The sequence below is a fragment of the Eptesicus fuscus genome, chromosome 10 (genome assembly GCF_027574615.1).
Source record: "Eptesicus fuscus isolate TK198812 chromosome 10, DD_ASM_mEF_20220401, whole genome shotgun sequence".
NCBI classification, from domain to species: domain Eukaryota; kingdom Metazoa; phylum Chordata; class Mammalia; order Chiroptera; family Vespertilionidae; genus Eptesicus; species Eptesicus fuscus.
Genome location: NC_072482.1, coordinates 90,272,837 through 90,299,479, shown reverse-complemented (window position 1 = coordinate 90,299,479; position 26,643 = coordinate 90,272,837). Strand labels below are relative to the sequence as shown.

Genomic DNA, 26,643 nt, shown 5'->3' with positions numbered 1-26,643 from the left:
CGGCGTCACTTCATCTTCTTCAGTTAGGAATAAGCCACGTCATCTCCGATTGTAGCGGGTTTGGAATTTTCTGCTCTCCTTTCTCCATGCCTAAACCTGTAGTTACGCCGCTTTAAGATGTATTTCTGTGGCCTCGTGGGGTCTCTTCTAGTGTTTTTCCTAGTTAGTGTCTTCCTTTTTAGAGCACAAACAAGAAACCGCCTCAGTAGCCAGTTGTCCACTCTGCTTAGAGACTGGCAAGGCCCCGCTCTGATGACCTGCTGCTGAGCTTCTCACAGGTGTGGGTGATAGATGCTGTTTAGATAGGAGAATCCCAAACAGCAGACAGTTTAAAATCCCTCTGCATCCTGCACAATAAATACAGAAGATGGCTATTGATTGGGCATTGAGCTTCTTTCCACAAAACCCTGGGTTTCTCCATTACAACACTCACTCTACTTTGCTGTAGTGTTGATTTATCATCTCCTCCTCTGGTACATAAGCTCTCAGAGAGGCTTATCTGTCTTGTTCACTGCTATTTACTTAGTACCATTGTCAAATAGTTTCTCAATACCTTTTTTTTTTTTTTCTGAATGAAATAATACAGGAATCTTGCCTCTCTGCTAGGTATGGAGGATGGACTTAGCCACCTTGTAATCTCAGTTCCTCCTGCTGGAAGGATTTGGAGATGGTGCAGGGACTGCTCATTGGTACACAGCCCAGCAATGTCTACCTAATTCTCCCTTTGCATCCCGATATGGGTTACTTCCCTCTCCCTCTCCCACCCCTCACAATATCCTGTGCCTGGACATGGTTATCCTCCCATCATTCTGGCTCGGGAGGTCACGGCCACAGCCACTGCTAGGTAATCAGTCAGTTCAAGGAGTGACCTTCAAGATCTCGTGACCTTGTACCAGTAGTGGTTTTAGCTGTCACATGTGCCGCCATTGGTTTTGGAACTGAAGAGCACACGCGAGAGTATTTCTTCATTCAAATTGCAGGTAGAGAAACTGAGGCCAGGGGAAAGAAGATGGGAACCAGTGATTAACTGAAACTCTACTACATGCCAGGCACATTTTAAATTTAATTTAGAAGGATGAAATTAAACTTATTAGCATAAAATTACTTCCTTTTACAGATGAGGAAACAAGTGCTCAGAAAAGTTCACTTATCTTAAGGTCACTTGGACAGTAAGAGACAGAATTTGGACTCAGCTCCACGTCTTTTTAGCCCATTTCTTGGCACCACACTCCCCTGGACAAGCAGTGATCGAGAGCCTCTGTCCACAGAACCAGCTCTCAATCACCCAACTGGCTGGAACAAAACTAAGCTTAGAACTCATATCTTCTAATTCCCAGTCTCCTTTCATTATCTTTGTTTTACTAATTTAAACTTGTTAAATCGAATTATCTGTCCTCTGAAGTCAAAGTATCAGTAAAAAGCAAGAGTATCATAATTTTGCAAAAGAGGAAATATGTGTACACATGCAAAATATTTTATCTTGTGTCTAAACTAGGAAGGATATTGCATCAACCCCTTTTGCAGTGGGGAAGGAGGTTTTCTGGGGGTTAGCTCATAGTGGTGAAGTATTATGAACTTGATTTAATTGAACAAAAATATGTGTTGAGGACTGCGATGTGCTCACGGATATACTTGGTACCAAGAGGTGAGATGTCAAAGCAATAAGACTTATAGTCTCTATACCTGCAAAATGTTCACGGTCTAATTTGAGTGAGATAAGGCTAGCAATGATCTTAGAGTGAGCTAAGGCTAATAATGGTGAAAAATATAAGACAAATCATATGCATAATAGTATAGATGGGTAGTATTGGAACAGTGGAGGGGAAATAATGCTGAAGAGTGGTATAGGACATTCTGTAGAAGTAAGACTGATGCATAAGCTGAAGTTGGACACAGCAGAGCTATTCTGACTTTCATGTGGTATCAAAAGAAGGATGGAGGGAAGGTTAGATACATATTTCAGTGTTAATCTATTGGGTAACATGAATGTGAACTATAAGAGGGTAGGAACATGGTGACCTGCCATGCGATGACTTTAAAAAAATCCTTTTAATTTCACAATTCTTGATAGATGGTGGTAGCCATGTCTTAACCATCTGTGAACTACAGTGCTGAGCATGGCTTGGTGTGGGGCAGCTGAATGAAAATGAATCTCTTTCCTCATCCCTACTTAGTATATATATAGGTGAGTAGATGATAGATAGATAGATAGATAGATAGATAGATAGATAGGTAGATAGATAGATAGATAGATAGATAGATTTCAGAAAGTTATAGTGTTGCATTTGGAGAGCCTAACTTTCTAACAGCTTAGAAGAGGCACTTGTAAGCTTCCTCAGGCACTTCTCATTGTCTACTGGTTTTCAAATTAAGGCAGCTTGTGTGTGTGGGCAGGTAAAATATTTGTCCCCAGGAGGTGAGAGCTGCTAATGGGCACACAGTCATTGCAGGCTGTGGGCCTGGATGCATGGCAGGCCAGCCACAGTAGTCATTTCTCCTCTGAGAATCACTGGGAGAGCCACCCACTGGGAAGCACTCCTTCAGCCGGGCAGCTGCCAAGTACTGGGTCTACTTCTAGTGGGTATCCTTTCAAGTAGCCAAGAGAAGTCCGCCTCTGCCTTTCTATCAATTCATGCTATTCACTGCGCCCACCCCTGTCCCCTAACTTGCTAAGTGACCAGAGCCCCTTTCCTGCCCCAGTCCACCTTTTAGATGCTTTTACACGTGGGGACAGTAGCAGTGTGCAATGGTGTGCATCCTTTTCAAAATGGTAATCTGAAAGAGATTACTGTAGTCCAGCTGGTGTGGCTCAGTGGTTGAGCATCGACCTATGAACCAGGAGGTCACAGTTTGATTCCTGGTCAGGATACTGCTCAGGTTGCGGGCTTGATCCCCAGTGTGGGTCATGCAAGAGGCAGCCGGTCAATGATTCTCTCTCATCATTGATGCTTCTATATTTCTTTCTCTCTCCCTTCCTCTCTGAAATCAATAAAAATATATTTTAAAAATAAAATAATTAAAAAAGATTACTATCAGCTTGGCATTTGTGCATTCTAACCAGAACCTATTATATACTAGTGTTAATAATGACACCTTACAGTTGTACTTACACGCTTCTATTTAACCAATCCTTCACAAATAATACTGTTTATATATGTTCAGTTGATAATAGAATTTTTGATAGCATTCATAGACTCCTCTTATGTTTTGATTTTTCCTCTTGACAGGTGGACCATACCACATACATGTGCTGTGTTTTCTTTTTATCATCCTCCCCTGACCCCCTCCCCATTCCTCTTCTCTGCCTTCATCATCATACCACAGAGATGCGTGTGAACTGTAATAAATGTCACTCTTACATAGGCCCCTTTAGTTTGGCCCTGCGCTTCAGTTTCTTTCTCTGGGCACATTTTGCACTGTCCTCTTTTTCTGTCATTAGTTATTTTATCTGTGGCAAAACCTTCTCTTCAGCTAACCCCAGGGTTAAGAAATCCTTGTTCCAAGTACATGTCTCAATGTCAAGATTTCAGCAACTACTCTCCTATCTCTTTTCTCCCTCCCCCACTGAAGAATTATGAGCTAAACTGGATCAAAGCAGAGACTTTAGGAAGAAGTTAGAAGGAAAATGTCTTGTCTGCTTAACCACCCCTACTCCACCCTTACAACTTACTTCAAAATCTGTGTGGAGAGAAATAACACTAAATCTAACCAATTTTGACTTCTAAAGTCAGGGTATTTGAAACTCAAAATTTTAGAACAAAATAGTTTTATATTTATTTTTTAATTCACCAGAGTGTTGTTAGGAGCTAAGATTTGATCTCATTCGTGAGAAGTGTACAAACAAAACAGCAAAATCAGCTGTGCAAAGCAGGCTAACGCAGCATAGGTAAGAGAGCCTGTGGGGAAAGAGAAATGGAACTCTGTGTTTTAAACTTTCACTTTTCATAGACCAATGGAGAAAGTTTATAGTTTAAAAACATGAACTAAAAGTGAGCATTTCTCCTCTTAGCTACCAATTCTATTGCATATGTCTTGTGTATGTATTTGTTTTATCAACTATCGTTAAAATTCCTAGTAGTTGCCTAGTACCTTATAAGTATTTTCCCATTAGTCATTTCACTTGGTAGTGAATCATCTATTCAAATTGAATGGAAATAGCTCTTATTTTAGCACAATGGTGACCTATGTAGATTTTTTCATATTGTACCTTTTCTGTGTGTTTTTCAGGTTCCTGAGTTTATTGAAGAGGAAGGAAAAGAAGTGGTTTCACCTTGGGGAGTGCTGTCTCCGCTCTGACTGCCACCGTGCCTGGGGTTGCATCATGACCCCATAGATCCAGTGAAGTTCAAGGTGTTTTCTGGAGCAGCCTAGTCCTGCTCTGCCTGGAGCCAGGAGTCTCTGCTGTGGGTTTCATGCGCAGCGGGGACCATGGCGGCCTCCAGGACGGCCTCTCGGTCCCCGCGGGACATTGCCAACGTGATGCAGAGGCTGCAAGGTAAGGCACAGATGCGGCCGTCGTTGTCTGGCTTTCGTTGTTACTGTGCTTTCAATATCCGTTTATCTCAGAACCTTTTCAAGGTGCTTGCATTTTTATTCAATCTTTATGAAACCATAGCAAGGAATCGCAAAATGTCTTTTATCCCAGTGTTTTCAAACGACTTGATGCTACTTTAAGATTCTGTCTTCTTTATGTAGCAAAAAGACCAAGTTCTTATTTTGATTTTGCATCTGTGTTTGTGTGGCCTTATTAATGGTTATTTGGTGTCCAGTGGGAGTTCAGAGTTATAGCAAACTATCCTATCTAATAAAGATATAATATGCAAATTGACCATCACTCCAACATACAAGATGGCCACACCAATGTGGGGAAAGATGGCTGCCCCCATGTGAACACAAGATCGCCACCACAAGATGGCCAGCAGGGGAGGGCAGTTGTGGGTGATCAAGCCAGCAGAGGAGGGCAGTTAGGGGCAACCAGGCCCAGGGGAGGGCAGTTGGAGGGGACCAGGCCCGCAGGGGAGGGCAGTTAGAGGTGACCAGGCCTGCAGGGGAGGGCAGTTAGGGGTGACCTGGCCATCAGGGGAGGGCATGTGGAGCAATCTGGCTGGCAGGGGAGGGCAGTTAGGGGCAATCAGGCCGGCAAGGGAGCAGTTAGGTGCCGATCAGGCTGGCAGGGGAGTGATTAGGGGTGATCAGGCTGACAGGCAGAAGCAGTTAGGGGCAATTAGGCAGGCAGGCAAGTGAGCGGTTGGGAGCCAGCAGTCCTGGATTGTGAGAGGGATGTCTGACTGCCCATTTAGGCCCGATCCTGGTGGGATTGGGCCTAAATGGGCAGTGAGACATCCCTCGAGGGGTCCCAGATTGGAGAGCATGCAGGCTGGGCTGAGGGACACCCGTCCACTCTGTGCACAAATTTCATGCACTGGGCCTCTAGTCCTTCAATAACAAATGGCAACACAGCACCATGACAGTGGTAACAAATAACTAGATGCTATTGTCAGATAAGTAAACCAGTGGCTTACTTATCCCAACAGGAAAGCCCTTAGAGATATAGAAAGTCTTTAAGCAAAATGAGGCAAAGAGGCCCAAAGCGGTGATGAGATCCATGGTTAGTGGCAGCCTGTAGACTGGAACCGCTCCCACCAGTGTTGTTTCTCTAAGAGCAAGGTGCTCTTTGCGAGAGAATCAACAGTCAAATGTTATGGCAGCTCATAAATGAGTTCCTATTTGTGAATCTTCTTTAAACATGTATAGTCCTTGAGCCATAAAAGTCATCATCATCTCTAGATATAAGAAAAGACTGCTTCTCTGTACAATTCCCATTCTACCTCTCCCAGGCTTCAAACGCACGTTCTTAGGATATAAAAATATCCAATGTTAGCAGGGATTTACTCTAGGCTTTGTCAAATAATGTTCTAGGTTGGCCTTTAGGCTTTCTAGAATCTCCAGCAAGTGATCAGTGTGGCTTTGCACCATGGGCATCATATTAATCTGTCATAACTCCACTTCCCTGGCTTGCAGTGGACTTGATGTGCATAGCATTAATTTTCAGTTAAGCACGCTTGACCGTTCCAATACAGACTAAATGCTTAAGTCTGGATATTTATGGCCCGGAACATGCTCCCAGCTTTAGAAAATCAGGTCATGAGTGAAACTGGGAGTTTCTCCACCCGACCAGAAACCACCAATTAGAAGCTCCCATCATTATGTGACCCCAATCGTTTTTATCTGCCCAGTCAGAGTTTTGATGCTTCGGTGCGAGTGGTGCTTATTTCACATGTATTGTTGTGAGATGCCACTTGAAATGCCAGAAAGAGCCTGGCCAGATAAAAGAACAGATCTCTGTTGAGTATGTGGGCATAGACTTCCTCCATAGGCTGAACAGACCTCTGACTGGGTCTGCCCAGTGCCAGGGATCTGCAGTGTAAGTTGTATGTCTTTACTTGGGGAGGTGGAACACTGAATTTGGAGTTCTATGCCTCTGTGTCTTGTCTTGGCTGTTTGCCTGGGTGTTAATTACTGAACCATTCTGTGCATTTGGTGTCTCAGTGACCTCATCTTCCAAGTAATGGAAAGGAAACCTACAGGTCTCTTACAAACTGTGGGGGAAGGTAATTAATTAGGTAATAAAGCAGATTTTCCTTTGAGTGCATTAAATGGGAAAATTCTCTGGATGCGATTGGCAATAAAAGGAAATTATAAAGAGTAAATTTGAAAATAATTCAGAATTGGATTATGATCCCACAGACATTTTATTTGTATTTTGGGTTGAATGACAAATCTTTTAAGATTATGGTTAGGGGTGAGAGGAGAGAACAGAGTACTGATGTTTAGTGTGGTTTTTTAAAATATATATATTTTAATGTTTGAATGTAATTTATTTATTTTTAATTCTTTATTTTTTAAAGTACCACATATGAATCATTTTTCCCCCACTGACTTCTCCTGCTCATCCTCCCTCACCCCCCCCCCCAGCACATGGCCTCACCCCCAACTACTGACTGTGTCCATGGGTTATGCTCATATGCATGCATACAAGTCCTTTGGTTTATCTCTCTCCCTCTTTTCCCCCCGCCTCCCTGCCTTCCCTCTGAGGTTGGATGGTCTGTTCGATGCGTCTATGCCTCTGGATCTATTTTAGTTCATCAGTGTATGTTGTTTATTATATTCCATGTATGAGTGAGATCATGTGATATTTATCTTTCTCTGACTGGCTTACTTCACTTAGCATAATGCTCTCCAGGTCCCTCCATGCTGTTGCAAATGGTAAGACTTCTTTCTTTTTTACAGTAGCTTAGTATTCCATTGTGTAGATGTACCACAGTTTTTTAATCCACTCATCTGCTGATGGGCACTTAGGCTGTTTCCAAATCTTAGCTATTGTAAATTGTGCTGCTATGAACATAGGGGTGCATATATCCTTTCTGATTGGTGTTTCTGGTTTCTTGGGATATATTCCTAGAAGTGGGATTACTGGGTCGAAAAATTAAAATATTTTTTTTTGTGGTGGATATATAAGTGGTTTTTCTTGAGATGTGTATGGAATGGAGGAAAGCATTGGAGGCCCCCCCCCCATCCTTTACCTGTGACAGTGGATGTCCTATTTAATATCTATACACTTAGGGACCCCACTTGCAAAATGTGGACTGACCCTCTCGGGATTGTTGTCAAGCTCAGTGAGAGGACAGACGAAGGTGCTTTGAAAACTATAAATACCGGGATGTGGTGAACTGTTGCAATAGCCGTGGAAGAAAATTGCATGAGAAGGCAAAGGCCTGATCATTTGTTGCAATTTTTTCAGATTTGGAGAGGAATTATAATGGTTTTATATATTCTGTGCTGTATAAAACTAGTAATTTTATTACATAGTGAGATGACTACACTTACTATATTTTTGTTTTTCCTTTCTAGTCAAAGATAGCGTTACAACATGTCATAAGGGTACCTGACAAATTTAGAGCAATAAACCTTACAGTTTGGGAAGAGGTGAGATTTCTGAGCACTGGACAGTTACCATTAGCTCTTAGCATTAACTACGTCATATGTATATACATACATACATATATATGTGTATATATACATGTTATTAATGGTTATAAAATGAAAGGTCTTGCGGCCACATCTAGCCTGGCCTGCATCAGTGAAAACAAAATGAACCTCTGGAAGTGAAGGGGCCTGGCAGATCTGTCTGCTCGCCTCTTGATCTGCTGGGTTAATTCCGCTGATTCAGCTGGCAAGGGACATGTCTCCTCCTGTGTTCAGTTCTCACTGAGCAGCTCACTGATGTTTTGAGCCCAAGCAAGAGTCAACATCCCGGACAGAGAAGACCTGGCTTCTGACAAGGGTGTTTAGTGACCAAGTTCCTTATAAATGGAGGTTGGGCATTATTGCCCAGATAATTAAGACACATGAAGAAATTTATTTGAGGAAAAATACTTTTCTATTAACCTAAATAGAACTAGAGTTGCTATCTATTTTCAAAGTTTAAATCCCTAAGAACATTCTTCTGGAATCTGCCCTCCCACCCCCTGCCACCTTTTTATTTTCGGTCTGGATAGATAATCTGAGTAACAAATGCCTTTCCACATCTTGGGTTTTATTCCCATATCAGAACCATGTATAACTAATAGATAGTTGCAACTTGGCTTTCCTCTCTTGCTTATTTAGTTTATAACCATAATATTTGGCTGTTTTTATGCTTTTAATTTTTATTTCTAGTGCAAGAAGATTGAAGTGCACAGATTACTACATCATTTAGCTGCTACTATAGTCATTCAGTATCTCACCTTTGCCAATATCTGTGCTTGTCTGAGCCTTGTGTTTGAGGCTGGGATCCTGAATTATGGATGAGCAGACAGACTGCAGTGCGGGGTTTATTTGATCTTAAGAATGATGAATATTTTCTGTAACTTTCATCAATTTAAATACAAGCTTAAAAGCAAATACTGGACAAAAAGTATAATACAGGGATATTAAAATATTAAAAGCAAATAATTAGTATGTACATTTTCTGCTTTCAATGGCTAAAGGGATCCATTTAGCAGGTGGCTTATGGAGGCTCTTTCCTTTATAGTTACACCTAAAAAAATAAATATCTAAAACCACTCAGTTTTTCAATTTCTTGAAGATAATGATAAAAGTTTAGCCTCTTTGTAATTTTTCATAGTGCTTCTAGCACAATGTTTACTTAATAAAGTTTGTTGACTGACTTTTATTACATTCGTTTTTTCATTTGAAGATAATCTACTAAACTTTAAGGATTTTTAATTAATGTATCCATGTTGACTATTGTAAAATAAGGGGTATCAATGCAGTCTTATAGAGCAAGGAGTAAATTCCAGAGAAGATTCAAATAGGCAGGCTCAGGTGTCATACAGAGGTCAATTCAACCAAAAAGTTGGATAACCGACTACAAGGTCAAACTTTGATTTTTAAAACTTGTGAGTAAATTCAAAGAGAAACAAATGAGAAAAAAGATGAACATTTACTCTTGGAGACATGCCTATGAAGTTCACTAAGTGTTCAGTAAAACATAATCCTGGCCTCCTTCTAAAATATTTAAATGTTTTTGGTTTACTATAATATTTATTATAAATCCATTACACTGTGAAAGAAAACCTCAGACTACCAAAAATGTTGACTGAAAAATAGAATAAACAATAATAAATAAATAATGAAAATGCAATTTTCTTTTAATTTAATGTTAAGCAAGCATGGGGAAAGGTATAGTTTTCCATCTTGTAAAGATTCTAATTTTTTATAGTTCCTTAAGTGATGAAGTTTTGCACTTTATTACTCTGAGTTAATCCCTCTTCTTATTAAGCCAAAAACAATGACAAAAAATCCATTTATGATATTGAGACTGAAATTCTCCTTTTGGTTTAATTTCTTTCTACAATGAATATTGTATGATCTTATCTTGAATTTAAGTAGAATACAATTTTCACCATATATCAATGATCATTTCTTTATATTTTGGAACATAGGTTAAATAAATAGTTGATGAATAAATGGATCAATTGTGCCTCCTAAATTAATGAATTGAAAATAAAATTGGTTAAGACATGTAAAGGCAAAGAAATAAACCAGTTAAATTGGATCCTACTTTGAAGAGATTATTTTTCTGAATTTTTAAAATCAAAATTAGTTTTTGACCATCAAATTACTTCAGGGACACACATCCTATCTGAATGGGTGACTATGTTCACCTCTCAGATGAGTGTGTTGTTTTTGTAACTATAATGCTTTAAATCCTAAAGGTTTGTTACATGTTCATATTACTTTTTTTTCATATTACTTTTTAATATATTAAAGAGCTCACATTTGTCTAATGCCCTATCCTCCAAGTCTTTCTGTTTGCAGAGCCATTTTATCCATTGTGCACTATGATGGACAAAGTGCCTGAGGCCTTCTGCATCTTCAAGGGTCTGCAAAAACATTGGCTATCAAACAGAAAAGGAAAGTGCTAAATCCAAATTAACAAACATTTACAAATATTAAAATTATGTCAATTAGTCACATGTAAATCAAGTCAATTCAAAAATTACCTATGTATAAATGTATTTCATGTGGGGTATGGGTTGCCTTTTTTGCACTTGGCCTTTAAAAGTGGGAGGGTCTAGGGCTTACAAACAAAAGGTAAAGCATTCTCACACACTGCTTCCAAATTAATTACTTTTAGCAGACACTTTAATTTTGTTTCTCCCCTGGTAAAAACCTTCATTGACTCTTGACATCTCCATGAAAGCCCCAAGTTCTTGGCTTGGCTTCCCTATTCTGACTCCATCTTAATTGTCCAGCATTTGTCTCCTCTAGCTCCAACCCAAGATATCTGCCAAGTGGCACAACTTGCAATATCCTGAAGGTGCCCTGACTCTTCTGTTTCCTCCTGGAGCACTTCTAGGAGTAAGCTCTACTGACTGCTCCTAAAACTCAACTTATCTTCAAGGCCCAACTCAAGGCCCGACTCCAAAGCTTCCTCAACACAAGCTATCTCAGGGATAAAATCAGAAATTCTCTCTTCTCTGTCTAAATTCCTTTAGAACTTGTAGCACTGTTATGCAATCTGACATTGCTTTGCATTATGTTACATCGCCTAATGTCTAATCCACCCTCTCCAAGTACAGAGTGGCAGAAATTGGGTCAAATTCACATCAGTGCCCTGCAATTGACCAACATGCTACACTGCATAATGGGGATACTTCATAAGTATTTGTTAAGTGACTATAATGTATTTAATATCATATAGATAGTCAAGGGTGGAAACAGGGAGACCAGGAGAGTGACTTGGACTAGATTTAAAACAGTGGCTAGGGATAGAAGTGGTAAAAATCTAGATATATGTTTTAAAATAAAACCAAAATAATTTGCTGGTGGATGGAGTGTGAGGTGTGAGAGAGAGGGATGAAAGTTGTCCCCTTCCTCGTTTTTCATTTTGAAATGAGGAAAGACAAAAGACTATTGGGAATAGGATTGAGGAGGAATATCAAGGGGTTGCCTTTTTGGGGTTTGATTTTGTTTTGTACATGTTATATTTTAGATGTCTGATGACATCCAAATGTCCAAGAAAGTAGTCAAGTCTATAGAGATCAAGGGAGAGGGCACAGCTGGAGAAAACATCTGGGAATCATAAGCACACAGATAGTCTTTAAGGCTATGAACTTGGTTGACACCACCCAGGGAACAAGGACAGAAAGAAAAGAGAGGAGGTTTGAGAAATAGAGCATCCAACACTAGGGGTGGAAGAGTGAGGAGAGTCCCAGACTATGAGACTGAGAAGCTGCAGCCTAGGTGGGAAAAACGAAGAGAGAAGGGAGATCTGGAACCCAAGGGAAGAAAGGGTTCAAGGAGGAGTGTAAATTGCATTAATGCTAATGTTTTCATATGTTCATGTTTCTAAAAGTTTATAGTATATAAGTATCTATATATCTATGTGTGTGTGTGTGTGTGTGTGTGTGTGTGTGTGTGTGTGTGTGTGTGTATATATATATATATATATATATATATATAAATAGCAGGCCTGAGTAGGTGCAAGTACATGTGTGTACATGTGTATATAGTTCAAAGTCATTCTGGGAAGAATAAAAGGGTAGTCTTGTGCGTTGCCAATAAAGAGTTGCAAGGTTGCCTGACCAGTGTGGCTCAGTGGTTGAGTGTCAACCTATGAATCAGGAGGTCAGGGCACATGCCCAGATTGTGGGCTCCATCCCCTGTGTGGGGTATGCAGGAGGCACCTGATCAATGATTCTCTCTCATCATTGATGTTTCTATCTCTCTATCCCTCTCCCTTCCCTCTCTAAAATCAATAAAAATATATATTTTATTGATTTTAGAGAGGGAAGGGAGAGGGATAGAGAGATAGAAACATCAATGATGAGGTAGAATCATTGAATGGCTACCTCCTGCATACCCTCCACTGGGGATTGAGCCCGCAACCCAGGCATGTGCACTTGGCCGGAATTGAACCTGGGACCCTTCAGTCCATAGGCTGATGCTCTATCCACTGAGCCAAATAATATATATTTTTAAAGTGGAGTATTTGTCTTTACTTACATCTTTTAAAAAAGAGTTGCAAGGTTCTTGGAAGTTACTTAGATAAGAGCATTATCTTAAGTATTTATTACAGCGCTAGCTGGTTTGGCTCAGTGGATAGAGCATCAGCCTGCAGACTGAAGGGTCACAGGTTCAATTCTAGTCAAGGGCACATGACCAGGTTTTGGGCTCAATCCCCAGTGTGGGGTATGCAGGAGGCAACCAATCAAGGATTCTCTCTCCTCATTGATTTTGCTGTCTCTCTCTCCCTCTTCCTTCCTCTCTGATATCAATAAAAATATATTTAAAAAAAAAGAATCCTATATAATAAAAACCTAATATGCAAATCAACCGAACTGCAGAACAACTAGTGGAACAACCAGTTGCTATGATGAGCACTCACCATCAGGGGACAGATGCTCAACACAGGAGCTGCCCCCAGCCCACAGGCCTCAGGCCAGCCAAGGGAGGTGACTGGCGGCAGCGGCGGGGGATGGGGGGGTGCCAGGCCCACCAAGACGAGTGCCAGCAGGGACCCCTTGATCGCCCCACAGGTCGCCCCACAGATCAGTTCTGATCACCAGCCAGGCCTAGGGACCTTACACTTGCACAAATTTCATGCACTGGGCCTCTAGTTTATTACATATAATTCTGTACTTTCTGTAGAGCCAAATAAAAAATGTATCCTAAGGATAAAAGGCCTCTCACTCAGACCCTAATCAAGTCTCCATTCTTGTGGAGTTGGAATCCCTCGCTGTGAACCGACAGATGGTCCTCCTGAGAATAGTGCTTCCAGTGATGTCATTTGACACATTTGTGTGACTTGCATCTCAATATCTTTCTTCCTTGTGCACCTCTTTCCCTCATAAATCTTTACTTGCACCCCTTGACATTATTATTAGATTCTTTTCACACAACAAAAGTAATACTTATGGGAAATCTTTATGGAGTCGGTGTCATCTATTTTCATTGCTTTAATCTGTGTTTCATTAGGTCACAGATCTTTTCTAGAAAAGAAAATGGGAAGTATGACAGTATAGGTGTTTGGATACCTGAAACATTGAGGACTCTGGGATTTCCTCTCCATCAAGACTAGGATTGGACCCTTCTCAAAAGCACTACAACTGGAAAACTATATTTGCATTTAGGAAAATCTTTCACTGAGCTGGTAGCTATTTAACCCTTCCTGTGTTGAGTCAGACCTGAGGCCTTGGGTTAGCCTCTGTAAGAGGGATGAAGACCACACAGGTGCCCATGAACTTCAGAGTTCCAATAATGTGTAATTTAGGTTAATATTCACCTATAATGGGGAAAAATACTGGACTTTAAATTTCATGTGATATATCCCTCATATACCTTAAGAACCTTAGAAAACCAATTCATATCCCAGGTTATTATTTTTCTCTATTATTTTATTTCTAATTGTGGCTGATGAGAATATTGAAACATTTTTTTGTGTGTGTGGCATTCATACCTAAATACATAGCTCCTGAATTTTGTATGATGTTCTGTAATTTTAATTAAGCACTTATTAATCATAGGTACTCAGTTATGTACTTGTTTATATAGTTAAGAAGTCATCATCTAAGAATATATATGCAGCTTTGCCATATTGCTAAGGATGGGCAAATTTTAATTTTCTATTAGTTTCTACTCAAATAAATGAATGGAACTAACTGGGAGAAAAATAAATTGGCTGCTGCCTCAAACAGAGTCAGGGTCAAGTGATTTATATAAGATTTTGAAATCCTTGGATGTAGTGAAGTTTGCTTCAGTATTTTAAAAATGGTTTCTATGGTAACTTATGTTCTTTTTTCCCCCATTGTTCACAATGACCTCTTGGATTAAAAACAAACAATTCCTTCCTCTACTGATATTAATCTTCCATATTTAGTAAACACTGGTCTCCACCCACGTTTAAAAAAATATATTTACCATGAATTATACAACTGTCGTCCATTCTTTTGCTTCCTTTCTCCTCAACTGTCACCAACATTGTTCACGTGGCACTTTGAATCCCTTTTATCTATTTGTTCTTTATTATACTGTTGACTTGTTTACTGAATTGGGGAGAACTTTGTGATTTCCAAGGACTTGACTTATGGTGTTTTTTTTTGTTGTTGTTGATGATGTACTTACTATTTTATAAGCCATACATTCATTTTGCCAAGAAATACACTAATTACAAATTCATAGGCTACATCTTCAGCTTCTTTACTTTCCTGAGACTTCTCACAGATTATCTCATTTTATCCAATTGTGGTTGATGTAATTATTGCTTCAATATTGAACACAAAAATGTGGAATTTTTACCCAGAACCCTGGGAGTTAAAACTAGCCTGTACCCTCAATATTGTAATGAGTGATCTTTCAAAATACAACTCCCACTGTATCCCCTTTTCCTGTCACAATGACTCATCCTAACCTTCAAGATAAAGTCATTATGCAAAAAGGATTTTTATTATCTGGCTCCTATTAATCTTCCTTCCTAATCACCCTTCCTAGATTATGGTGTTCCAGTTTTAGTTCCCCTAATCTAACTTTGATCTCACTTCCCCTTCTTTGCAAGTTCTCGCCCCTGGGCCCCACCCCTGTCCTTTCTGTTTTATGTACCTGGGCTTCTACTCAGGCTCCAGGAAACATTGTGTTCTCTGCGAAGCCTTTCCCAGTATCACCAGCCAAACTGAAAGGCCCCCTCCTTTGCACTCTATTTCAACACGCTTCTATTAAAGTATTAATTACATCCTTCTGTAGTGGTTGGTTTGTTTTTCTGTGTCCTATTAGAATCTTGAGGGCAAAGGTCTTGTCTTATTCAACTTTGGATATCCAGTACTGACTGAACAAAAACCTGACATGTAGTAGAAGCTCAGTTCATTCAGTCGTGTATTCTGACATTTAACAAATATTTTTGGAGCATCTGTGTCCAAGTCCTCTGATGACAGATATAAACGTGATTGATATACAGAGTTGCCATTCCCCTGGGGCTGTAGTCTACTGGAGGGACATGATATTTAACAAGGAGTTTATAAATTGGATGATAGATATGATGATTTGTAAATATAAGTTGGATGAATAAATTAAATTTCCACAAAAACATGCAGTTGTTATTAAGTAAATTAACAAGGATAGCAGACCATTCAATGGTCTAAATTATTTTAATGTAGTCTTTTACTCTGCCTGAGTTGAAAACACCTTACTCTTAAAAGCCTAGATCCCACCCAGCTGGTATGGCTCAGTGGTTGAACGTTGACCTATGAACCAGGAAGTCATGGTTCGATTCCCAGTCAGGACACATGCCTAGGTTGTGGGTTCGATCTCCAGTGTGGGATGTGCAGGTGGCAGCCAATCAATGATTCTCTCTCATCATTGATATTTCACTCTCTCTCTCTTTCTCTCTCTCCCTTCCTCTCTGAAATTAAATATATATATTAGAGGCCTGTTGCACGATATTCATGCAAGAATAGGCCTTCCTTCCCGTGGCTTCACTCCCAGCCGCCCGGAGCCGGCACGTCCTCGCTTCTGTCTGGAGCACCATTCCAGTAGCTCCCTCCACCATCCCCTTCCCCTCATAGCAGGCTTCACTCTGCTCTGCGCCTGCATATGCAAATTAACCTCCATCTTTGTTGGGGTAATTTGCATACTCACTCTGATTGGCTGTGGGCATAGCGGAGTGATGGTTAATTTGCATGTTTCTCTTTTATTAGGTAAGATTTTTTAAAGCCCAGATCCTTAGTTTTATATGGGATGGTTGTTTAGATTGGAAAAGGACTTACACTTCATAATTTAATGTTCTTATTTTGCAGATAAAATACAGTTCTATAGCAGTGAAGTGAAAAGTCAAGGTTATAGGTGGATATTAGAGGAACTACAATCTCTGAGAGAATTGAAGTCTAACTTGATAGTCATACATTAGTGCATGTTCCTTCAACGCTATTCTTTTGTGTATTTGCTAATGATCTCTGGATAATTATGGGTAGGAGGCAAGATGGGCTACATAATTTTCAGAGCCAACCACAAAGTGAAAATATGAGCCCCTTGTTTAATACTTGTTAAGGGTAATTAACGTGCAGCAGAGCATTAGGCCAGGTGTGGGGCCCATCTGAGCGCAGCGCCACGTGCAATACTCAAGTCAGACACTTGAGTTCGGCTCTGAGTTGAAAAGCCAGCACTGGCAGGAGATGAGACTTTTGAGGACTTGGGCCCCTGAGAACTTTAGGGCCATCCCAAAAGAGAAATAAGAGGTGGGAAAGCGTGAAAAGGCAAAGAAGCCAAACGTCTAAGAGAGCCCATAGCTATTTCAAAATTGTATCTGGAATCAATGTTGAATAAAAGGCAAGCAAGAGGAGGGGGTCTCGCCATCCTCATGTCAACACTCCCCTGACCAGAGCACTAAGCTAGACCTTGAGTGCTGGAAGCCATTAGTCAACTGCCCCAGGAGTTCAGCACAAGGGGGCTTGGGAGTCTGCCCATCACATACCACATATCTTCCTAGGTTCAAAATAACTTATCACAAAAGTAAATTCATAGCCACTGGGTCTCATACAGTAATATTCTTTCTAGGTCTCATTCAGTAAGAAAGAGATATTCTGAAGTCATTTTGCATTCCAATGTTGATAGTTTTTAATTTACATATTTATAGTAGGTAGATACCTATGTATAATGAATGCATGTTAAAAATTAATAGAAAGCATGTTTAAACCAGACTGGAAACATGCTAATACAAATAGCACTCTTTAACACTTTCTATTTGGTTTTATATCTGTTTTCTAAGAAGTACATGAGTCTCACTTTTGTTAAAAAAAAATGGTTCATTTTCTAAATAATAACTTTTACCACTATAATAATCAGACAGACAATGAAGGAATGCTATTTCTGATATGTTTAAAGGTTTGTTTATTTTCTTCTTTTGCTACTTTGTACTTTTAAAACAATAGTTTTGTGATGTTGAGTCTTAAAGATACTTTTATAAGTTTACTATGATGATAGCAATGGTCACATAAAACTTCACTAAATATCTATAAATATGTGGAAGCAAGCTAGTTATATTAAAAATCCAACTTTCGCTATTTAACATTACCTATAAAAAGATCTGCATTTTTTAGATTTTTCTAGGTGATACAATGATTGAAATCTAAGTGTCCTGAAAGACTTAGAGAATCCCACAGTTTTTTTAGGTAAAAAATCTTAAAAAATCAACTTGCGTAACTCTGAGTTTTTAAAATGAGTACTTGAGAGTAAATGATTAAAGATTAAATGACCTGTACAAAGTCATGTATTTAGTGGACTTTTCTCCTCATGGTAAAATTATATGGCTCATTAATAAGCATTTACTTCTTAGCTCTGTTTTGAGTTGAAAAGCAAGGTTGATATTTAGTATATGCTTAGTTCATATAAAATTATGCACTTTGTATTTACCTCAAATTAGAGCACTTATTACAAATAATTGGAGCTGTTGAGGGCAGAGCCAATGTCTTTTTCAAAAGCAAAATATGGTAAATGTTCACTGAATATTTGTTGAATGGATATTAGATTTGTAAATTTACCTTCTTCATAGTGTGCCTTTGAACAGAGATAAAGATATAAAGATGAGATCCAGAGAGAGAGAAATTTAGCTCATCATTTTAACTGCTTCAATAGTACTGTTGGGAAATTTTTCTCTATAGGTATTGCTAACTTGCTGTAGTCACTTGAACCAGCAAATAGTAACTATTAGGCTATAGCTTAAAATATAAGGCTGTTGCCCGGCCAGGGCACATACCAGGGTTGCAGGCTCGATCCCAAATAGGGGGCTTGCAGGAGGAAGCTGATTGATGATTCTCTCTTATCATTGATGTTTCTACCTCTCATTCCCTCTCCATTCCTTTCTGAAATCAATAAAAATATGTATTGTGTTTTTTTAAAATATATATATATTTATATCACATATAAATATATATATATCACTGTTCTCAAGAACTCTTTTTCTTCTGAAAACTTTGCCATACAAATGGCTAGTTTCTTTGCATTTATGTGATCTGTTGTTTGTGTAATGCAGAATGAGTGGCAATTCAGCAGATATTTCTTCTCTACAATAAATATAAATTGAATGCCTTCTATGTTCCGTCATGTCCTAACCCTTCAAAGCTAGTGACCAGGTTGGAACCATGATTGAAGAACTTTGCAATGTGTCCCTGGACAGGGCACAGAAGATGCTCTGGAAGTGGGTTGAGATTCCTCCTGAGCTAACGGCAGGCAGCCCCAGGCATCTCCCTGGCGACTGCTGTGCTGTGCTCTGGCTTGGACACTGGCCCTTCCTCACATTCATTCTCAGACCAGGTTTTAGGAACTAGGCCGCATTCTGACAGAACTGCCAATGAGCTCCCCCCTCTGCCATACCCCGGATGAGCCCTTAGGTTGCAGACAACAAGCATGGCTCCTTCTCTCTAAGCATCGCCAAGTCACAGATGATGGAGGGTTGAGGAATGCTCACATCCTTCCCCACAGTGCATTCATGGTGCATTTATGCCACAGAGTGGTAACGTTAACCCACTTGTCATTCTACTGGGGAAAGTGGCTTTCCATGTCTAAGACATCTAGGAATAGTAATTGTTAATTACTACTTTTCTGAATTTCATGTTTTAACTTTAGTTTGGGTAAGGTATAAACTAATTTAATATCATACTCTGCTCATTTTAGTTAAAACCAAGCATTATTCTAGTGAACATATATAACTCCAATAATAATTATTTTAACATTTTATTTATTTAGTTAGTTTTAGTTATTATTTTTAAAATATATTTTTATTGATTTCAGAGAAGAAGGGAGAGGGAGAGAGAGAGAAACATCAGTGATGAGAGAGATTGATGGGTAGGCTAACTCCTGTACACCCCCTACTAGAAATCAAGCCTGCAACCCAGGCATGTGCCCTTGACCAGAATCGAACCTGGGACCTTTAAGTCTGCAGGCTGATGCTCTATCCACTGAGCCAAACCAGCTAGGGTAAAAATTTTTTTAAACTAGTAAAGCCCCAAGCCTTAATCGCAATTATAAAATTTTCTTTAAACATCTGCATTTAGAAAAGTAAAATTGTTCTTATGTCATATGTGCCAAACTATAAAAAGAGTTATGTGTAGTTTTAACCTATAATTGGTTTTAATTGGCTCAGCTATTGATGCTTCAAAAATAGAATTTTATAAGGTAATGTTGAACCAGCCTTGAATACAAACCACAGGACAGAAGTGCTATATGCATTTCTTCTTGGCAGAGTTGCTTGTAACCAGCTACATGTTAATGTGAGCTTTTATATGTTGGATAAAGAAAACTATTTCCTGTTATCCAAAATAGCTTCTAATGAGGGTCAGATTATTGATGCAGAACTTTTAGACACTCCCTTTACGTTTCAAGGACAACCGGTGCGTTGAAGTCCCAAGTAGCTTTTGTTTCTGGTTTAAGAGAGGAAACATTAACCCATTTCTTTATTTCTTCATTGCTAGTTATCTATTTAATAATTTAACATAGAAAATGTGATGCCTAGAAAATGCAGAGATTGTATCGTTTTTAGCCACATGGGCTAAAAGAAGTAAGTCCAAATGGAAAATGGATAAGCTTTCTGTACTTTATTTTTATTTTTTAAATCCTTACCCAAGGATATGTTTATTGATTTTTAAAGAGAGAGGAAAAGAGAGAGAGATAGAAAATGAGAGAGAGAAACATCAATGTGAGAGAGAAACATCGGTTTGTTGCCTCCGTATGTGCCCAGACTGGTATTGTACCCTGACTGGGAATCCAACCCGAAACCTCTTTGGTGTTCAGGACGTCACTCCAACCAACTGAGCCAGCCGATTGGGAAGCTTTCTGTACTTTAAGAAAAAATATTCCTCCAAACTGTAATGATTATTTTTAGCATTCTATCAGTGAGATTAAACAAAAATATATTACATGGATTTCTAAAATTTCCCCCACATTTAAATAGCTTAATTTTCCAAGGTTATCGAAATAATATGTTTCTTAAAATTCAAGCAACTTAGGAAAATATATAGTGATAATCTCTCCAATACCACACATAAATAGATGAGAAGGATATAGATGGATAGATACATACATAGATAGATACACAGATAGGTAGATATTATTTTAGTGGATATCTTCCCAAGTTAGTATATATTTCCCATTGCTATGGAATATTTTCAGAGGAAGTCGCTAAAACTCTTCACAAATGATTACACTAACTAACCCACAAAGAGAGCAGCTCTCCTGCCATCCACGTCTGACTTGAAAGGGAACTTGGGAAGGTGATTTCTGTCAGGAGCCGATGCCTCCTTTCCTTTGATTCCCATGGGGCTAAAGGCAGAGCATCCGTAACATGTGATTTAAGAAGACACAAACATTTTTGCAATATAACACCACCTGTGTTATAATAAAGCTGAATTTAGCCCTTGGATTGCAGAATATACCATTGAGAACAAGGAGGCAAGCCAAAAAATATCTCCAGCTCCAATTTAATGTACAGGCAATTGACTTTTCTTTTCCTGTCTCTTGAATCTCCCAGACAGCTGTCTCAGCTCGCATTTTCATGCTGTGAGTGGGAGTGAAAAGCTGTGAGAAGTCGGGAAAATAATAAGGGCGAAGACGCTAAAGTCTTGCCTCCTGTTCCTGGCCATGACTATTTCACCTGCACAGTCGTTACTTTAGTCTGAAATACACAGATCCTCTTCCCTGGCCGGCCCCTGCTGCTGCCTCCTCATTCTGACCTGTCTCATATTTACTCCTGGTTTGTTCTTTGGCTCATGGTTAGTGGCCACAAAAGGGACACCCCTCCCATTAAGTTAGCTCTTAGAGAAGGACTGGGTCTCTCTCCCCCTCCCTCCATTCCTTCCATACTTCTCTCTCTCTCTCTCTCTCTTTCTCTCTCTCTTCTCTCTCTCTCTCTCTCTCTCTCAATAGTAACTAGGTAAAACTTGACAGATATTAATAAAAAAATAAAACAACTCTGGGTCAGGTTTCAGATCATGAGAAATCTTTATATCCGACTTGTTCCAGAAAGGATTGAAAATAACAAACATATATACAACCAGATGCTGTCTGTTTTTAAATGAAGAAGTGAATAACTGAGGCTGGAAGGAAGTATAGTGCTAATTAACATTGCCTTCATTCTTCACTTAGAGCAGGTAGATCCAAGTTTCACTCACACTGAGGGCTGAAGGGATTGGGAAGGTGGAGGAGGGGAGAGTGGGGAAGAGCCACGAAGCTCCTTATCCCTGAGCCGTGGAGCACCAGCCTTTGGCCTCCATTGAGGGAGCATAAGCACTGGACCAAAATGAGTGGGAATCAAGGGGCCAGACAATCCAGGACAGGGAGCCTCTGGGTAGACAAACTAAAGCGTCAGGTGAACACGGGAGATGTTTCCAAAGCACGTGTAGCCTTTACACACAGCCCGTGACGGACCGTAAGGGGGCCGGCATGGAATCAGTAAGGCACACATACGCCTCACTCGTCTTTTAGATGTTTTCACATTGCCTGATGCTTAGATCTCATCATGTGAACTGTTTCTCTCAGTGCTGTTTAAATTCTAATCTTACTGAAACTATTACTACGTCTACTGACTCTCAACTCATTTCATGATTTGTAACCTTTTCTATGGGTGTCAAAGGTACCCCTCTGCCCATGGCCTAAACTTCATTCTTGCTCTTGTAGCCATTCAGCCGGGCTGTATCCTGCCTGGAACCTTCAAGGAAAGGAAAGAAGTTATATGCTTATCCTGCTGTAGTTTTGTCATTGGGCTTAGGCAGCCATCTTCCACCTGCTTCATTTGCCCCTACCAGAGGTCTCAATGCATTGGTGGTTGAAAGTCAACCTTAACCTATTGCTCCCTCTTCTTTAGTTTGTCTAAAATAACCCATGGTGAAGGATGAATGCCCAATTTCTTCATTTAACTCTGTGCCTAGTTGGGCCTACTATTGTCCATGGTTTTGACAAATGGCACCATCACCCATAAATAGTGTCTCTAGATTACAGCAAATACTTTAGGCATTTAACTCCTTGAACTTCTACCAACATTCTTGCTTTTTGTATAAACAAGTGCTCCCTAGCTTAGTGTAAATTATTAGAATATATCCTATATTCAATTGAATGAACAAGGTTTCCTCACCTTAGACCACCTTGAACCACATCAGATCAACAATGCCATTCCCATTTCCAAGTTCTCTTTGGTGTTTTAGGTCTGGAAGGTGATCTTCCAAGATTGTCTTATTATAGGCTTGCAACTGTAAGACAATACAAATGCATGAGAAGAATCATAGCATAGTTTCTATCAAGAAGAGAGAAAAACTATTTGTTATACCCTTACTGGGCATATAGATCCTTATTGAAATATCATTTTTACCATGGCTATATTTAAGTAAGAGCTTTTAAATTTCACAGTGCATAAATTCATCTTCAAAATTTCTGAGAACTACACAGAATACAATTTTTTCTTTATGAAATAAAGAACCATCTAGAGGAAAACTTTCCTCCAGTGATTCCAACTCCTTCCCATCTCTGAGTTTCTCTAAACATCAAGGAGAATTTAGATTGCCTGAGGGCAAAGCCGAGAAGAAAGAGGAAACTGATCCTAGGAGATGGAGCTAAAAGATTGTCATTACTTAGAAGAAAAATACAGAGGCAGATTTTCAACAGATCTGTTTGTTTCTTTTCTGAATTATCTGCCAGCAAAATAACACCTCTACTGTAAGGGAGAAAAGTTATCACAGTTTTTACTTGGTCATGAACCATCCTAAAATTCTGCATCCAATTCTCTGTATAAGATAAAAGAGACACAAAAGACATTTTTGTTTTTTTAATTAAGAAACTTTTTATCATAATTATCACCATTTACTAGCCTTTTAAATAAAAATTATTACATAGATGGTGCATTTTATACTCCTGTGTCTAAAAGAAAGCTATGCAAAGGTGAGATCCGTTTGGATTATCAGTTCCTTCTTACCTAGGTGGTGACAGCTGTTCCTTGTAGCCTCGCCATCTGTTGTCTTGTTTTGTACCTCTTCTATGTTTTTTTGCCAAACCAAACCTATTCTCTTATTGTTAAACTGTTTATTTTTGTTACTATATGTGAAGTTTCAGGGCTTGCCAAATGCTACTACATTTAATATATCATCCAGTCCTGGCTCACACTAGTGGGTTTTGCTGGCTTTTGCTGCTACTTGCCGAATCTTTTCAAATAAATTACAGAATCTTTTCAAGTCCCATGTTATTTTGGGTTTCAACCCAGCTAGTACTCTCCATCATCCAAATAGTTCTTGTGTCTCCACTTACCTTGTCTTCCACTTCTTACCAATGAGATACCATTCTACGTATTTAATATTCATCTCTTTACTAGTGGCACCTTATTAGAGTGCTTGCGTGTGACCTTCTATGCTATAGGACAGATATACAATTTCACGCTTGTCATTGCTTTCTTAAGATAAGTACACAGTAAAAGATATAGCGGTGTAAACAGAATAATATCTCTGAATACACTTGATTTAAGTGAACATACCAATGGATTTTAATTTTTAACATAGACAAGCAGTATAAATTTAGTTATACAAATGATCAGTTTTATAATCACTAGTTTGGGATTCTTACTAAAGTAATTGACCAAAGTCATGCAACATTTTTTGCAGTTTATTCATTCTTATCTGCAAATTAAGAGAAAAACACTGATGTATCTGGTCATGGTAGACAATGTCCAGAGCACTAATTCCAAGATGCATGATGCATGTCATCTGATGTTTACAAATAAATTTGCCTCCATGCGCTTAATGCGAAAACCTATTGGTTTATTAAAATATCTGCAGCCTCCCAGAGTGGTGCATTTAAATAAAATCCATCACTTTATTTCAATCCAATAAAAATCCTCCAGGACTTATTCCTTTAGGAACCAATTTTTTAATTTTACTTTTTTTTTTTGGTTAATATGAGTGTCACCTATGGAGGATTGCTCAGATGTCAAGAGAGGGAAGAAGGAGGAGTTCCAGAAAGCCTGTGGTTGTATAACCTAATGGCATCGGATAAGAAGATGGGGGAATAAGGACACATATGTAACACCGTAATCAATAAAGAAAAAAAAAAAAAAAGAAGACCCAAATAGGATTTTAAAAAAATCCTCCTCTGAATTCCAAGCACTTCTGAGAGCAATCCTCAATGATGTTTTCCTCGGCAGGCTCGTAGAGTATTTATTAGCGAGTGGGTTCTCCAGTCAAAAATGTATGACAATTTGAGAGATTCATAGGGCATGGACCTAGTGCTTTAAAGAAATTCAGAATGATGAATTTTCTTTCCTGTGAACTTTTTCAATTGAACTTATTCAAGAAAAGGTAAACTTTCCTGGACTGTGTTGCTTATTTATAAATGTCAGATGAACGTTGAAAGTCACATCCCTATGTTGGCACTCATTTTTGTTTTGAACATGATGAAAGGCAGAGAAGAGCTCTCTGATCTCTTACAAAAGAGAATGACATCATTTGAAATTACTAATTCTTCTGCTCTCCTCTGTGACACAGATGAACAGCAGCAGCACATCTGGGCTCACGGAGACCAGCTAGATGAGAAATAATACTACTTAGTACGTCATAAAATGCCTTTGTAGGTCAGTGTATCATCTGTCCGAAATAGACAATGTATTGAACGGGTGTGTACATGTTTCTGTCACTCACTCTATCTGATTCTCTTTCTGCATAACAAAAGCAGATTTACTCAGACTCGTGGAAGCCATTATTAGCTATCAATAGTGGTGAATAATTGCCACATTTTTTTCCTTTTGTGATCTACAAATGGTAAGCTTTCTTTTAACTCCACAAATTAAGACTATACGATGTCCAAATTAAGAGTATGCTGTGTTATTTTGAAAATCCTGTAGCTGAAACCATATTTATTTTAAGATATTGCTAACAGACCATTGAGTTTGTGAAAAAATGACCAATGAGATTTAAGTAATTGGATTATGTAAAGAAGAATGTTTTTAATATTTTAATGTGTATGTTCAGTTCCTGAATCTGAGCTCCAAGCATGAGCTTTTTCCTCCTGGAGCCCCAGGAAATTTTTCCTCTCTCACCTTGTTTAGGTGTAATAAAAGGGCAGTATATTTGTTATCACTTTATCAACTCAGTGATTCTGCTGCTAAATTAGAGAGAGCTCATGGATCAATTCTAGTCTCAGAAAAAAATGGAGAAATATCTATATATATATAAAAGACTAAGCAACCTTCCAACTGTCTGACCATCTGACTGGCCGGTAGGTATGACGCACACTGACCACCAGGGGAAAGACGCTCAATACAGGAGCTTCTGAGCTGTGGTTACTTCGCAGCAGCGGTTCTTGGGTGACACACCCGGAACCAGAGAGGAGGGAGCCTGATTCCTCGTGGGGCCGTGTGATTCCACCTTCAGCGGTGGGTTATGTTATATCATGTAGTTATTGTTTATTTATTAATCAATTGATATATTATTTTCATATACATTTTACTAATTTTTTTTCATCTATGATGCTTCCATTATAGAGAAAGGGCGAATAGCAATATTAAAATATTTTTACTAATTAATTTCCTTTCAATGTGCATGAATCCATGCACCAGGACACTAGTATACATATAAAAGAATTGTCATCATATAAAAAAGAAATGATACTTAATACCATGGTTACCAAAGGGAATATGAACAAAAAAGGGAATTCTTCTAAAGGAGAAAAGCTTTCCATTTGACTATTTTATCATTAGAAATGCATTCTACAATTGGGGAATAATTCCTATGGTCTCTGAAATTTATGCTCACTCATTCTGAGAACATCAGGTATCTGGGCTACTGAACTAAATCCAATCCAACAGGTATTTACCTTGCATTTGCTCAACCATATAAATTTCATAAGGTAGAAAGACTGAGGCGAAGAGGAAAATGCTGTAGGGAGTTTTAGTAACTGTAAGATGCATGTCTCTTCGATGCTTAAAGATAAATTTGCCTACACATGCTTCATAGGCTAACATCATGTTGCTCAAATCTCAAATGTCTGTTGGCTGTCTAAAATATCTAGAACCCCTAGAGCTGTGTATGACAAAGAAATCCATCACTTCACATTCAATTTAAGAAAGATCAGCCATGTCTT

The 26,643-nt window shown here is 39.0% G+C and overlaps 1 protein-coding gene across 1 annotated transcript in view; it reads left to right on the top strand.

Moving 5' to 3' along the window:
- Positions 1-4,231: 4,231 nt before the first annotated feature.
- The window catches only part of SYNE1 (spectrin repeat containing nuclear envelope protein 1), a 375,752-nt gene continuing 353,340 nt past the window's right edge, over positions 4,232-26,643 (top strand). Inside the window, exon 1 of the mRNA XM_054722584.1 lies at positions 4,232-4,495. Within this exon, the coding sequence (XP_054578559.1) occupies positions 4,429-4,495 (67 nt within the window). The 5' untranslated portion in view covers positions 4,232-4,428. The remainder of the gene's footprint in view (positions 4,496-26,643) is intronic.